General features: G+C 44.4%; 1 protein-coding gene across 2 annotated transcripts in view; it reads left to right on the top strand.

Moving 5' to 3' along the window:
• The window catches only part of pcdh7a (protocadherin 7a), a 44,270-nt gene that overhangs the window by 3,344 nt on the left and 24,621 nt on the right, over positions 1–16,305 (top strand). The window contains exons 2-4 of one of the 2 annotated variants that reach the window (XM_069530306.1): positions 666–1,845; positions 6,870–7,652; positions 7,875–15,089. In XM_069530306.1, the coding sequence (XP_069386407.1) occupies positions 666–1,845; positions 6,870–7,652; positions 7,875–7,934 (2,023 nt within the window). In that variant the 3' untranslated portion in view covers positions 7,935–15,089. Of the gene's footprint in view, positions 1–665; positions 1,846–6,869; positions 7,653–7,874; positions 15,090–16,305 lie in introns of those variants that run through there. The other variant, XM_069530305.1, reaches the window with a different exon arrangement.

The following is a 16,305-nucleotide window of genomic DNA, read 5'->3' as shown; positions in this document are numbered from 1 at the left end:
GGCCATTTGAATACAAGGAGTGTAGAAAATAGAAAGTGCCATCGCTGTATATGGCTGCTGGCACGATGACACCCATACCATAAGGTTGGATGCTGTAATGAAAACAGAGTAAAAATCATCAAAGGTCTTAAGCATGACACAGCGGTTGATTTTATTATTTAATATTGTTGGCTCTCAGCAGTTATGGTGTATAAAGGGTATATGAACATTAAAGCTTAAACAATTAGTCAGAGGTAATTGACACAAATAAATTGCTAACTTGTTTTGACAGTTAATATAACTTGTCATTAATTTCCAAGCAGAAACTCAGTTCATCCACTGGCAATAGTTTGTAGTGAGGATTTACATCTTTTCTTTGTTTCTAATCTTTGAGGGCTTTGGACTCAAGATACAAGATATCCAAGGATGCTACCTCAGGATTTATGAATAACAGTATTTACTAATATTAGCATATACTAGAATATTCCCCTTATAAAGACCAACACATTAAATATTAACAAAATGTCTTTTTTATTCAGCCAACACCCTGGAGACAAATTAGCAAAGTGACTAAAAGGGAGCACCACTAGTGCATTATTAAGCTGTTTTGGGGGCAAGACCTATATTATTTCCATTTTGGGTTGCAACTACATTCATTAAATTTATTTTATTTTCTATCTTCACAGGAACAAGAAAAAATACTTCTTGCATACTTCTGCCTTGTTGGACTACGAGGTCACCAAAGAGTACAGTGTTACTATTGTGGCAGTAGATTCTGGAAGCCCCAGTCTGTCCAGTAACAGCTCGCTGATGGTGCGAGTGGTAGATATCAACGACCATCCCCCAATCTTTGCCCAGAATGTTATGGAGGTTCACTTTGCAGAGAACAACTCACCGGGTGAGAGGGTAGTGACTGTGGTAGCTACAGATGCTGACAGTGGCAAGAATGCAGAGATTGCGTACTCCTTGGACTCTGCTGCAAATGGGCCATTTTACATAGATGCAGATAATGGAGATATCCGAGCCACTGGGGTTCTGGACCGCGAGCAGCGAGAGAGGTACGAACTCCGGGTGATTGCCAAGGACAAGGGTACCCCCCCTCTGCAAGGTTCTGCAACTGTTGTTGTTCAGGTTACTGACAGAAATGACAATGCACCAAAGTTTGTCCAGGAAATCTTTACGTTCTACGTAAAAGAGAACCTGCTTGCCAACAGCCCAGTTGGTATGGTCACTGTGACGGATGCTGATGAAGGTGAGAATGCAGAGCTCAGTCTGTTTGTGGAGATGGATGGAGCTGATGAGAAGAAAGCCGGAGAGAAGAAGGAGGGGGAGGGTGGAGAGAAAGAGCAAGGTGAAGAAGTGTTTTCCATTGAGAACAACACAGGGACTATCTTCTCTTCTGCATCATTTGATCGTGAAAAGCTTTCCACCTACACGTTCCGTGTCCGGGCTGTGGATGGAGGCGAGCCACGCAAAACTGCCACTGCCACCGTTTCACTCTTCGTGACAGATGAAAATGACAACGCCCCCTCAATCACCTCTCCAGCCAATGAGTCCTACACCCTTCTTCCTCCTGCCAGCAGTGCCCGCACCGTAGTCCGGACTGTAATGGCCATCGACTCAGACACAGGCCCAAACGCAGACCTTCACTATGCTCTAGTGGGGGGAAATCCTTTCAGACTCTTTGAGATTGGTCACACCAATGGTGTGATCACCCTGGCAGAACCCCTGGAGCGGCGCCACAGAGGTCTGCATCGCCTGGTGGTCCGGGTCAACGATAGTGGGGTCCCATCTCTCTGTGCCACTGCCCTCGTCCATGTCTTTATTAACGAAAGCGTGGCCAACGCTACCCTAGTGGAGGCACAGGTAACCTTCAAAGATATATTTTTCAAAATGAATCCAACAGCAGTGATTAAAGTACATTTACATACATGTTATACACAAATGTAAATGATAGAAAAGCTAAATAGATGGGATAATGAAACACACTTATTTAATGTGTGCGGCCATCTATTGTTGTGTATGATAACCTATGATGATGATACTGTCCTTTGATCCATTCAGATAACAGTGATAGCACATTACAATGGAGGAGGGTGGTAATCATAACTGATTGTAGCTGTTTAAACGGAAAAGAAGATTATTTTCTTGATAGACTGAGATAAATGCACAATTTCTACATGCTGTGAGGTGTTGCAATTTTCTGCCCATTATTCAGGAAATAATTACGTCTATATTTGTCCCAGATATAGAATCCCATTTCTCTCTTGAAGGGTATTGGAGAAATCCAGCTTCTTTGTAGTTTGGATCCTACTGAAGTGTGTTCTTTGTCCTGCATGCATTCTTATAATGATGGTTTGGATAAAATAACTGTTATTACTGAAGCGGTTCTTCTTTTATGGTAAATTGAACTCATGGTTGAGAGCTCTAAGTGTGTGTGTGTGTGTGTGAGAGAGAGAAAGAGAGAGAGAGAGAGAGAGAGAGGGAGAGAGAGTACCAAAGGGTTTATGTGTTATAGAGGCAGATAGAGAAATGGGCCTGTCCCAGTTTTGGCCTTGTGTTACAGAGTAGGATGAAGTACGTCAATTTGAATAGAAGTTATACTTCAGCTGTGTCTCTTCATTATAGGCCTGAATATTGATGAGGCTTAGTAGTTTGAATTGTGTTATGCGGCACATTCCTAGCAGAGCAGAGATGGTCAGACTCATAGGAAAGTAAATAAAAATCCATTTCAAAGTGTAAATGAAGGATGCTTACACAAGGAAAAAAGTGGAATTTGAATTAATATATGAATCCATCCGCCGTTATTGTATAAAGCGAGGACTTCAATGTGAGATTAGAGCTGGCTTGAAAGATCAACAGTGTGGTGGAGAGGTAATTGACTTGTTCCAAAGACATTACTGAGGTACCAGAAATAACTATAACAGCTTGATTTCAAATTTAGCATGTGCTGTGCTGGTGGGAACCTTTCTCGTCTCCTTGCCCTCGTTATATTAATCAAATGAACTTCCCATTATGGTTGAAAAAATGTTCAATTAGGCTATAAATGCTGGCAGGTAATAATTATAAAACGTATTCTCTGGGTTGGACAAAGTAATTTCTATTGACTAATAATTAAATCGCCTCAGTGGCCTTAGTTACTGTTTGTTCTGACACAACAGCCTGTGGTTTCAAGGCTTCCGTGAAACTTTGGTTGCTCATGTTTTCCCCCTGAGGAGAATGTCTTCCACCGACAGGTCTGTGCATGCAATGTGACATAAACAGTGCAACACAAAGACAGCTCAGAGATATGTGAGCGGAAAAGAACAGCCAGACAGATAGCAGGCACAAATCTTCCTAACTATGTGTTATCGGCACATTCAAATACTGTGTCAAATCTTGATAGGGGCCTCATTAAAAAAGTGTTTAAAGTGTTGTGAAGCCAAAGGTTGGGATCTCGAGGACACACCTCGCTATGCAGATGCTTGCAGCAAATGCTTCTCCCCTGCATACTATGTGTGTTGTCATAGTGGTGTTTCCCTGGGTCTTTCAACTTGTCTCAAGACAGGAGATGAAACAGAGGCACTTAGTGTAATGAACGATTTCTAAGTGAGCCATGAAAACTTCAGATGAATTCTTATTGTCAATTTTGCTGCAGTCGGGAAAAGTTCAGGGTGCTCTCTGACTTTTCAAAATCTGCTCTGAATGACACTTAAAAGCCAAATCTTCTGCTTTTGCTGGAGAAAAACTCATCCAGTGTAATCACAGAGTTTTGACTGACCTCGTACAGAGACAACTTGGCACGCAAAAAATATTGTGTTTCACTGCATTTTTTCGGGACAAAGAAAAACAACTGAGTGCACATAGATGGGTTGAGCACTAGCCAGAAAACAAAACACTCTTTAGAATTTAACACTGTTGCTTAAGAGTAGAATGGAACGTACAAATTGAACAATGGAAGGGGGGGGGGGGGGGGGGGGGGTGAGGATTAGAATGGAACACTTAAGCGGTAAGCGGTGGAACAATGATGTTGACATGTGGAATTAACTGCAATGTGTCTAAATGACCGCGGCCATTGAATGGAACAATACGGCGTAATATGTCCGAGCGGGTATAAAAGCCGCCTTTGATTATAATATGCATAGTTTAGTTTGATTGTAGGGAGGAACTTGGCGGAGTAATTGAGTAGAAGTCATTGAAGAGAGAATACCTCCATCTCATAATGAAGTCAAACTGAGTGGTGGATGGATGCCAGATGTAATTAGGGGAGGAAATCGGCTGCTACTGCTGCATCGCCGCGGCAGAAAATGACTCCAGTCTTTTCTGTCCAACAGTACTGGGTGAACCACATGTTTGGTAATTAGTTACAATGTGAGATGCTGCAGAGTTTGAGCTGCACTGGAAGAACAAGGGGTTTAGTGGTGATATTTAAGACTTTGTACATCAAAGTAAATAAAAAGTACACCGTCCTGTGAAGATGCAGACTGGTAGTGATAATATTTTCACATTCTTACAATTTATTCATCTCAATTCTGAGTTTTTAAAAATATGTGCAGACTGATTTCCATGATCATAGCCAATATCTGACAATTACTGTGATGCAGCTGTCTGTTCTTTCGCTGGGCTGTAAATTAACAACAGCCTAAACTCGAGCACTTTCTACGCCAGAGTCAATATTGTGGTCAGGGGAGAACTCCTTGTCCTGGTCACCGCATCGACATCCGCAGTGACATGCAGAGAACAGAGTTCTTGGCGAGTGGAGCAGATAGATGAGGGTGTTAAGTCCAGCCGGAACAAAGCTCATGCAGCAGAATGGAAGATTCCACTAGAGAGTTTTGGCTGCATCAGCAGGATGCGCTCCAACAAGGTGTAAGAGGTGGCTGCACTTATCCTGCTGAACACTTGACCACCTTCATGCGCCCGTAAACACATATGTTATACCTACCTGCACTTATATGACTAATCATAGCTTGCACTCAGTGGGGTATCACCACTTCTCACATGCACACATGCATATCCACGCTACACTTTCTAATGTCTCCATAAGTCATATGCTTCCACCGAAAGCTTATTTCCAAACGTACAAACGTGGCTGTCGCATGTTATCACATACTTAATGCACATATGCCAGCGCTACGCCATTTTCTCTGTTTTGCACTCGCAGTACTGCAGACAATGCATGGATGCGCTAAGCCAGAGAGATGCCCCGCAGAATGAGAATGTAAAAGAAATACTGCAGGCAAAAAGAAGAACAATGGTGCTGAGGGGGAGAGTGGAGCCGAGTCAGAGAGGCCCAGTGCAGTGGCAGCAGAATAATGGAATATAACCAACACAACTTGCTCAAAAACAATGAGAGTTAACCCAAAGATAGATGGTGCTGAAACAATGAAATACAACAGTCCCATTCTTGGCTCGGGGGTATCAAGAAGTGCAGAGTGAATAATGTGGCTCTATATGAATAAGCCTAATACCCTTGGATAATGTAAAAGGCAAGTTCCACAGTGTAGTTGTATGAGCAGCACTTCTGCAGTATTATTATTACTGCTTCAGGTTTTACTGTAGTTATTATTATTGGTTTTTTTCCGGTTATCACGAACCACAGGGGCTTGAATTTAACTTCACTCTCACCTGCTCAATCTTTCTTTCCCGCTCTTTCCTGCGAGGTTTATTACCCACCGCGGCTAAGGCAGCAGGGATTACAGGAGTAATTTCCAGCCTTGACAGGCCAAAGGAATTGTCGTATGTATGAGCTCTGAGACGAGGTGTCACCGGGTTGCGGAATTAGTTGTCTCCCTAACAGACAGGCCACACTCCGCGTTCTTGTATAGGAGCATGCAGTCCTATCAGTGTGTGTGCATGTGTTTTGTGTTTTCTCTGCATAATGATTCTCCCAGTATAGTTGCTATGTATTGATTGGCTATATTCAGATTCATGACCCTGCCCGGTGCAGGGCTCCGCAGCGCAGGAGTCCACAGCCTCATTGTCTCCCGTCAAACAAGGCTCCACAACCAGTAATGGCCGTGTTTGTGCTTCAGCATAACCCACTTTCTTGTAATGATCCTTTTAATAGTGTACAAGCACTGACCGCATGTCGATGCGTGTGTCTGTGTCATAATGGAATATCACCGTTATTGGTCTCCTGTCTTAAACCCAAATACAAAATATTTTAAGTACAATATATATTGATTAAAGTGGATTAGCATGGATTTGCATTACAACAAAAAACCTATTATCCTTAAAAGAACAACAAACTTCAAGACTATAAAAAAGTGGCTCTAAATTATTCCACTCTGCTCACATATTTACAATAGTCTTCTATCTGTATTGGCGTCCAATTCTGAGTGGAAAAAAATTGTGAAAGCAAATCCACGTCTACGCTATCATTTACAATAGAGACTTTGTTCATTGATGGGACAGAAGATGTTTTTGTATTCTTGGGAAGTAGTCACTGCACAACTGTTTACTTTTATTTATATACATTTTAGACTGTTATTCCTTTCTCTTCTAACTGCCCAGACCTCAATGTCTTAAGTTTCCCTTTTATTCTTTTAATCAGCTTTAAACTGTATAATCCTCAGCATCTCCTGTAACACTGCAGATGATGCGACATCACCAGTGAAGTGCAGGCACGACTTGAAATGCTGCAACTAGGAAGCAAGAGCAATTATATATTTAGTGACACTCTATGTGTCTGGGAATAATGGGGAAGCGCCTCCACTAAAACACAGTGATGAGTTTAATTAAGTTGAAGATGCTGTTTGATGTTTCTCTCCGGCTCACACCCACTGTGTCATCTTTTTTCACTCACTGTTTTGGACTTTTTCTCACTGATTGTTTGTCTCTTTTTGTTCTTTTTCCTCTTTTCCTCTGCAACTTCTCTCTCTCTTGTTCTTCTCTCTCTCTCACCACAGGTGGCCCGAAGCCTGATGGCTCCACTGTTGCTGGACATTGCCGGGGACCCTGACAGTGAGCGTTCACTAGGGAAGCAGCGCCTCAGCGTAGCCATTGGTGTCCTGGCCGGAGCCGCTGCGGTCATCTTAGTGATTCTTCTGGTTGTCACAGCTCGGCAATGTGGTGCTCAGGGGAAGAATGGTTACGAGGCAGGTAAGAAGGAGCCAGAAGAGGACTTCTTCAGTCCTCCGGGGGCTCAACCTCATGCTGGCCGTGGAGGAGGATCAGATCGTGGACGCAAACCTCGACGGGACAAACGTAACGGAAGCGGCGGTGGTGCTGCTGTGGGAGGAGGGAAGTCGGACAGATCTCTCTACAGCGGTATCGTCACAGTCAACGGATTGCGTCGCCATGCCAATGATGATGATGAAGAGGATTTGAGTAGCGCAAGCGAGCGCCTGGCAGCCCGCTACTGTTCTATGGATGGTGACCCTGGCAGCCCGCGGATGAGCGGCGGCAGGCGGCACCAGTCAAGCCCAGATCTCGCACGGCACTACAAATCCAGCTCGCCTCTCCCTGCAGTCAACCTGCAGCCCCACTCCCCCCCGGCTGAAGGAAAGAAGCACCAGGCCGTCCAGGAGCTGCCTCCATCCAACACCTTTGTGGGCAGCGGAGGTTGCGTGGGGAGCGCCGGCTCCAGCAGCAGCAGCAGTGGGGGCAGCGGCAACGCAGACGCAATGTCCCTGGGATCTGACCAGTGCTCAGAGTATGGCTGCCAGACTGGGAACAAGTACAGCAAACAGGTAGGACCTGAGGGAAGGGACTGGGTCAGCGTTGTCTTAATGGATCATAAGTTTTGGTTTCTTCTACTCCTCTTTATTTAAATCTAACTCAGTCGCCTATTTCTCCATCTCTCTCTTTCTTTGTCCACTTCCTGTCTACTTATCTCTGTTCTTTCCCTCCTCCTCCTCCCCTTCAACTCCACGTTACTAACATTTACAAACTATTATATCTCCACAAAATAGTCAGTGTGCACAGCAGCTCAAACACTTGTGTGTGTCCATGTCAGCATCCCACGACTGTAAGTGATGAGATGGTACCCTGTTGTCACTGTGTTTGTTTTGTGTCTCTGTGTCTGTGTGCCCCGTGTCGGCTGTTCAGCAAGATCTAATGCAATGAACATGAATCAGCCCCCTATTGCAGCCAAACAATGTGTGGATGTGCTTTTGTGTATATATCCATAACTGATTTACTGATACTGATGATCAGTATAGACCCCTGAAGAGTTCAGTTGGAGTCAGAGGGAGTAGGCGAATAGTTGCTTCCAACAGGGTAATTGGTCATTTTGTTTTCCTTTCCGTCGTCAGAGCTTTTATGTTTCTTCTATTCAGCATATCTGCTTATGCTATAAAAATATCAGATGCACAGATAATGGATGCGTATGGCTTTGCTGTTTGCTCAAGAAAGTGCAGTTGGAAGCAGAAGACAAATTAATGCTGCATAAAGATGGTTACTCACCCTTTCACACACACACACACACAGGCACCATCTATCATTGCAGACACACTGACACAGTAGGGTCTCCCTAGTCCATGGGGAGTGCTCCCAAGAGTGATGTTTGAGTGACAGCTAACCCTTCTTAAAGGGGTGGTGTCTCGTTTCCTTGACGGGCAGCTCTACATTTATCCTCCCTGTGGTGAAAAAGTGCTGATGTGGTCATTAAAACGGAAGGAGAGGAGCTTCTTAGGCTAATCAATTCATACATGGGCTCTCTGATCCTGCAACACACACAGACACACACAGGAACACGCACACATCCGCTCACACACTCCAGAGGTTAATCCATTACGGAGTCAATCCTCTTAATCTGCCGTTCCCAGGGAAAGAAAATGCTTACTGGGAGAGTTTGGCGTTCATGCTTACGCGCACTCAAAACATGCCAGCGCACATTCAAGAGCTGCGCAGACACACAAACTGACAGCCTAATGAATTATTGATCGTACGGGGTAATTAACTCCTCGGTAGTGCACCCCCGGCCTACCCCAGTCCACCCCCAAAATATCCAGCAGCCAGTGGTTTTACACACAGCACTCCGCGTGTGTGTTTATGTCTGTGCGTGTGTCTTGAGACTTAGGATGCTTGTGTGTGTGACTGCCGCTTGCGCATTTGTGTCAGGATTTGTTAACTCGAAACAGTTTGGCGACATGAGCGGGTTTGTGTCGGTGGGTGCCTCGCTCTGTGCTCCAGGGACTGTTTATTTCATGAAGCATATGCATTTCATATGTGAGTGCAAACGAGAGATAGACACAGGGAGTAATAGGTGGCGAGTTAAAGAGCCAAGTAAGTGTAGGAAGTGAGATGCTGACAGTATTCTGGATGGGAGAGGGAGAGAATTAAAGGAGGTTAGAAGGGGAGAAGGATGGAGTAAATGAGATGAAGGGGGTTGTTTCAAATCTACTTTACTGGGTTCAACAAGATGATAAAACTACTTAACTTCTCCTGTGGTTTTTCAACATGTTAGCATGTCCCCCTTGTGCATTTTATATGAGAAAAGACATATATTGAAGGATAAATAAGCAGTCAACACTATGGCTGAGTATTTCTACTTCACACTGCAGTAAACAGTGGCCAGTCTGAAAAGAAAAACATATTAAGGGCCTGGTCAGACATATATGAATGTATCAGTGCTGAACCTTAACCTCCTATCTCACTCCCAATCCGAGAAAGCAAGGGCGTCAATAAAATATTCACTTCCTGTGGAGTTTGTGTGAACTTTGACCTGCAATATTCACTTTGCATTTGTGTATGTGTGACCGGGCCTTTCGACCTGCAGAGGTTGTGATGTCGCAAACCTAAGACACCAATCCTGTCATTGTGTGGGTGGAGCCCAGGAGCCCGAAAACTGAAGGTGAGCTGTGAGGGTGGGGAGATATTGAGCAGGGGCAGGGTCATATTTACATATTGAAATGAGCAAGGTGTACAGTTGAGGCCATAAGGGGATTTTTTCATTTTGAGGAAGAGAGAAGAGTTTTATGTGTTTTAGTGAGCCACTGGATACAGAACACAAACTCAGGAATGTTGTGTACTGTAAAACTTACAACACGGCTTGGGTTGGGTTTGCAGAGGAGGAAGGCAGAAGACTTCTGACTGGTAGAGTCATGTAGGCAGATGGCAAAGTAAAACAGACATGTTTCTAAGCAGGACAGGAAGTACATGAAGCAAGGTGGATGAGTAATTGGCTTAACGTGACACTACTGGTCGGATGATGAGCCTGAAGCAGGGAAACAAAGCATAAGACCGGAGCAAACAGGCAGACTGGAAACTGTAGAGGGAAGAAAGTTTGGGTGTATGGTTTGTAATACTGAGGTGACTGAACAACATGGTGAAGACAGTTCCAGTGTTGAAATACTTAAGCTGATCTGCAGATCGGTATCTCAGGTGTGTAGGAGAATAAACATGAGCAGGTATCGTGACAAACAAACACAGACTGGACTTTCAAACAGGGAATGGAATCACAGGTGAACATGAGGTGAAAAGTGATGGAGAGCTCACGAAAAACAGCTCAGTTGAGTCAGTTGGACGTTTTTGGCGACTTTCTCTACAAGCACAAATGTCTGAGGTTGAGTGAGTTGTACGATGAGGAGTTTTCCCATAGTCTGTTGCTCTTTTCAAATATATTTCTTGTGAACAGCCTCCACCATTGTGAAGCCACTGCTATCTTGATTTGTTACGTCAACGTTATGTTTTCCCTGCCCGTTTGTTTTTGGAACAATGCAGCATGGGAAAGGGAAGAAAACATAACATTTTTGGTGAAGATGCGGATATGGACAGAGAGTGTGAGATGGAGCATTTTTCTACATTTTCACTGATTTCTTAGAGAAGGTTTAATGGATCTTGTTGAAAATTTGGTGCAGATCCAAACAAAAACTTTGGATCAAGTGATGTGGTTTCACAGGGGGACTGTTGGGGTCTTGGCGAATTTATGTGTTCTACTGAGCGTCATTCTAGATGCAATTCTTTTCAAAAAACATACCATCCGGCAACTTCTTGACAAACCTCGGCTCTTTGTGATATAGAAGTGAGTCCCCAGCACTGCCCTGCCAGCACAAGGTCAGGATTTCCCACACTGGCCACATGGCAGCTGACCATTCTCTCTGAGTGGTTATTTAACTTATAGATGAAGCCAAAATCCCAAATTTAACTTATGTGCACAGTGACATTGTCAGATGACCTTGTGGTTAAAATAATTACAATGCAAGCAGTGCAGAGCAGCAGCTTGGAAACAGTCGGAACTGACTAGTGGGTATTTAGTCTTAATGAGCGATGATTCACTAGCTATTTCATACTTGTTCTTTTGTTGTCTGACAACAGAAACTGAAAGACACATTCATGAGAGCAGCTTTATTGGAAATTTGGCTGCAATAAACTAGGGTATATGTGAACACAGGGAGGAGGAGAAGCAAACAGATTGAGGGCTGAAACCGGCTGATACGAGAAACATTGCAGATATTCAATGACGTCAGTGGTTTAGAGCAGTTACAGTCTACCATATGTCGTTGAGCAATATATATATTCACACATTAAGTATATACCAGATTTTGAGGGAGGATATCCATACCAGCAGGAGAAGAGGGGAAAGAATAAGGGGCTGTATACTCAAGAGAGCAGGAAATGGGACTGAGAGATAGAGGTTAACTGAAGGGGAAGAGAGGGATAAAGATATGTGCAAGAGAGAGGAGCAATAACATAACAAAGGCAGTGTGAGCCAATGAAAAGAAGGAGCAGAAAATTGAGAACTGAGGATGAGAGTGGATCTTTTGTACATGGATTAGGGATTGGTATCATCTGAAACTTTTCAATAAAAGTGCCATAATACTTCAGTTTTGGTACAAAATGATGCTTCCCTTCCCCTATTGCGACCTTATTACCTCCGCCACACAGGTTGTGTTTTCACCCCTGTCCCTTTGGTAATAACTGGGCCATGAAACTTGGTGGAAGGATGCAGAATGGGTCAGGGAAGAATACCTAAAATTGTGGTGTTCATGATTTTTTTATTTAAAGGTACAGCATGAAGAATTTTGTGATATCTAGAGTTGAAGTTGCATGTTGCAGCTGAACACCCCTCACCTCACCCTCTCCTTCCAAACATGAAAAAGAAACTGGTAGCTTCAGTTGTCATAAAAACTGAAAAGGTTTTAGTTTGTCCAGTCTGGACTAATGTAAAAAACATGGCGGCCTCAGTAGAGAGGTAAATATAAAGTATTTAAATATAAAGGGTCTTTTCTGGGGTAAAGAAAACTACAATTCATACAATTTAGATGAAATTAACTAGTGAAAACATCATGAGGATTATTCTACATTAAATTTCTGCCAGTAGTTCCCTTTCGCCTTAATCTTACACACTGGACCCTTCATATCTGTAACATTGAGGGCGTTTGTCACCATTTTTGCCATTTTCTTGTGGAAAAATTAATGGACCTTTATGAAAAATGTTGGAGATATTAAGGGGGCTGCTATCTGTGAGTGTGTGAAATTTGGTGCAGCTTGATTCTAGTTTACGATCTAATAAAAAACACTTTTTGTTGAACAGAAGAAGCTTAGGTCGTCTAACTACGGGCAAGAACTTTGCCTAAGTAAATTTAATTTAATTTAAGTGTACATTCTGATTCAAAACAGTCAATACTCTGTCCCACGGACACATTTTGGTCGTTACTGGAGAAGTATTGACTTTCGATACCCAACCCTAATGCTTATTAAAAAAAAAGAAAGTGTAAAAGAGACGTTTGTTGTGTGTGTGTGCTTCCAAGCGGGGAGAGGCAGGGAGATCGAGCACAGCAAATGAGGGAGAACGAGAGAGAGAGAAAGAGGTCTAGTTTGGGTGGCAGCCAGAGAGAGAGTGGACTGCTGAGATGTGGGTCATCAGGATACCCATTGGCATCAGGACACATTAATGATCACAGCAGTCACATGGCACTGCAGTCAATATGGGCAAAGTGGCCTCATTCTGCCCTGTAACCACCACACACATACACACACACACATACATAACAGGACAGTGTCGTTCTGTCCTCAGTCAACCAACCTCAACATTATTTTAGTTTTCTTTTTCAGTGTTCTTCTTATCACGGTGGGTAACCTATTTTGATGATCTTATCTTGATCGCTTGGCACCTTCTCTTTCTTCCCACCTCACCTCTTGACTCCCTCCCTCTGTTCCCGTCTGTTGCCCACCCGCTTCCTTCACCCATATGCTTGGCCATAAATCTAAACACCTCACCACAGTCACCTTTGCACCTTCCGTGCGCCACGCTGACCTCTGAGAATGAATGGACTCAGCGTTTTTCACTAGTGCCACTTCTTCTTTTACTGTAGTGTGCACTTTCTCTCCTCCTCTGGATGCGGCCAGTGTGTGTGTGGGGGCGGGTGCGGTGCCATAAAAGCTGAATCAAACCAGACACACCTACTTACACGCACACACGCGCACACACACACACAAAGTCTAATCAATGCCACGTTAACGAGGCCAAGACTGCAGCAGAAACAGGTGGGTTGACGGCACCGGTTTTTTGCGCATTGCACAGTTCTGCGACGCTTGGTGAAGGTCGATGCCGGACACTGATGACGCCACAGCGTTTTGACGTGGCAAGGACGGGGTATGGAGATGAGTTTGTGGTGAACAGGACTCATCTGGCCAGTCTTGTTCATCTAATTGGACTGTATGGACAGGCGCAGGCAGAGATTAGGTCTACTGGATTATAAAATTGAAAAGCAGCTTTTCATTTCAACGAAATCCCTCCAGGATTAAATATTATGAGCGTCTGTCATAGACTCAAACTCCTCTGTGTGGGCACCAGCACGCCACATGGACGCATCCGTGCACACACCTCCTGTGATAACATGCGGCGTGTATTAGGGTCATCGAGGCAAAGGCACCGTCAATCAGCAACAAATAGAAACACATGCACACACATTTCCCCCACCCTCCATCCTCTTCTCTACGTTACACACTCACACTGTAACCGACCCGTGACCCCTGTCATGATGATACCACAGCGCACTGATGCATTCATTAAAGCCGTGGCGAGTTCAGGCCATGCTGCTGGCCATATGCTCGCGGTGTGAGTTGGTGGAGAGGTGAGGAGGTGGGGTAGGCGAGAGGTGAGAAGGACGAGGTAACCAAAGTGGGGATCACCCTGCGTGGCAGACTGAAAACCGATCTAGTGACCTGGAGACAAAGAGCGAGCAGAGGGGACGGGGAGGAGTCAGTGGGCATCAGAGAGGGAACACGAGCCGAACAGAGAGAGAGAGAGAAAGAGAGGTGTAGATGATGAGAGGAGATGGAAGGTTCAAACATTATGGGAAAATGGAGACAGATGCATGTTTGTGTTAGACGCTCGGATGTGGAGGGGGAACACTTGCTCGGCCTGTAAACATTGATTTTCTGCTTGACCAGGATCATATTCACGCCGCAGCTTCCCACTGTGCTCAAAGGTGCTTTCACACTCGGCAGTTCAGTTCCATCAACAACACTGAACACCAGAGCGGTTGAGCTCTTGTCCGTGTTGTGTTTAACTTCCTGCGCTACAAAAGAATTACAAACATGTCACTTTGACTGAAACATTAGGCGCCATCGTCTCCACTGGTGGAGAAAAGAGCTCCTTAAAGATAGAATATGGAACAATTCTTCTGTAAAGGTCTAAAAATGATGAGACCCTTGTTATATATTTTGTTGACTTGTGTACTTACATTATCCAAATATTTCCAACAATGTTCAAACCCACACCATGTTTTATTCAAGTTAATGGGACGTTTTATTTTGGTCGCCTTTTAATTGCGTCAAATCCTCTTCACCTTTGCCCCCATGTTACAACTAAGGAAGGAAAAACACGCATTTGTGTTGTGTTGCCAAATAAACTTTAGATAATAGATTATGTATCATTTGCTACGATCAGAAGACACAAATCTAAATGAGCCACATTTGGCTCAATTCACAGATGTGTTGAAGTTGTCTCATCTGCACTAGACGGGAGCGTCTCTCACTCTTTCTCAGTCATCACGTGACTCAGACTTTGGTCATACGAAGACATGTGGTCATATACAGATGTGGAGATCCAAAACCCTGTCACTTTATCACCAGATTTTATTTGAACTGTGCCAATTATGGTAGATGTGAAAGCACCGTAACAATGCCCCAGATTCTATTTTGTCCTCCTTCACTTCTCACTGATTGTGAATTGGGCTGTGAGCGCTGTCTCAACCTTTTCGATTGATGGAAGCGGCGTGACTGACTGCGTCCGGCGCAGAAGTGATGGGAGGACGGGGGGGGGGGAGGACGGGGTGTTGCACTGCGTGTGTGTGTGTGTTTTCATCGTCCTGTCCAGAAGGCAGAAAGACAAAGTGAGGAGGGAATCGGAGGAATGAGGGAGAAGACGTATGTTTCCTCGCTCATCAAGGTCACTTAGAGCTGGAATGTGATTGGAAGTCCCCCCCACTGTCTGCAAGAGATAATACAGACGGGCTGTTCAGCTGATAATGTTACTGAGTGTTAACAACTCCTCCCTTTGGCTTTTGTTTCAAGCTCCCTGGGAAATTGCAGGAATGCAGCAATGTCATTCCCACACATGCACGCACAGACAAGCAGAGGCACACGCAGCCGGTGTCAGACGTGTGATTTTAATACACACAGACATGTCCACTGTGTGTGTGTGTGTAATAGCACATAATTACACCCCCTCCCAGATCTTTATGCATATACACGTTTCCCCACCAGCAGACAAACTCTGATAAGAAAATGATGACACACCATCGTGGCGAGGAAAGTTTTCCAGCTCTTACATCAGTTGCTTCCTCCACTCCCTCTGGATTGAATCACATGCACGCGTCCGGGCACAACTCTGAGAATCACACACATCCGCGGAGGCCCGCAAACGCACTCTCTCCTAACTCCCTGACACGCTCAGACACTCGAGCGCACACAAAGACCTGCGTAGCAAGCTCCTTTCTGAGATGCTTCCTTTTATTTGCTTCTTGAAGACTCCGCTCTGCATTGTACGTCCCTGCGTTCGGCTCATCTGCCTCGCAGCATTACCTTAATGGCTGTCTGTGGGTTGAGCAATTTTACTCAACATTGCTAAACAAAGGCTCTCGTTCTCGCACTAGACAGGGATTTCCAGACAGCTTAGTAGCCCTGTGACTGGTTTTATCCACCTACACAAAAGAATCTTCAGTGCATTAAGTGGTATTGAGTCGGTTTGAATTAAATTGACTTGAATGGATTTTGGATTGAACTGGACTGAGCCCAACTCGGCTCAATTGTGTAATTCAAACTCTATGGAATCGAGTAGGACTGGGTCACAACTGCAGCTGAATCAAGCTGAACTGGGTAGAGGGATTTTAAACGTATTTACCTTGCGGCTGGATGTCACAGCTGTCAGCTCAGTGGGCAGCACGTGAGGGA

This window comes from Paralichthys olivaceus, chromosome 8 (assembly GCF_024713975.1).
Source record: "Paralichthys olivaceus isolate ysfri-2021 chromosome 8, ASM2471397v2, whole genome shotgun sequence".
Taxonomy (NCBI): domain Eukaryota; kingdom Metazoa; phylum Chordata; class Actinopteri; order Pleuronectiformes; family Paralichthyidae; genus Paralichthys; species Paralichthys olivaceus.
The sequence above is the reverse complement of the archived record's forward strand: the minus strand, read 5'-3'. Positions and strand labels throughout refer to the sequence as shown.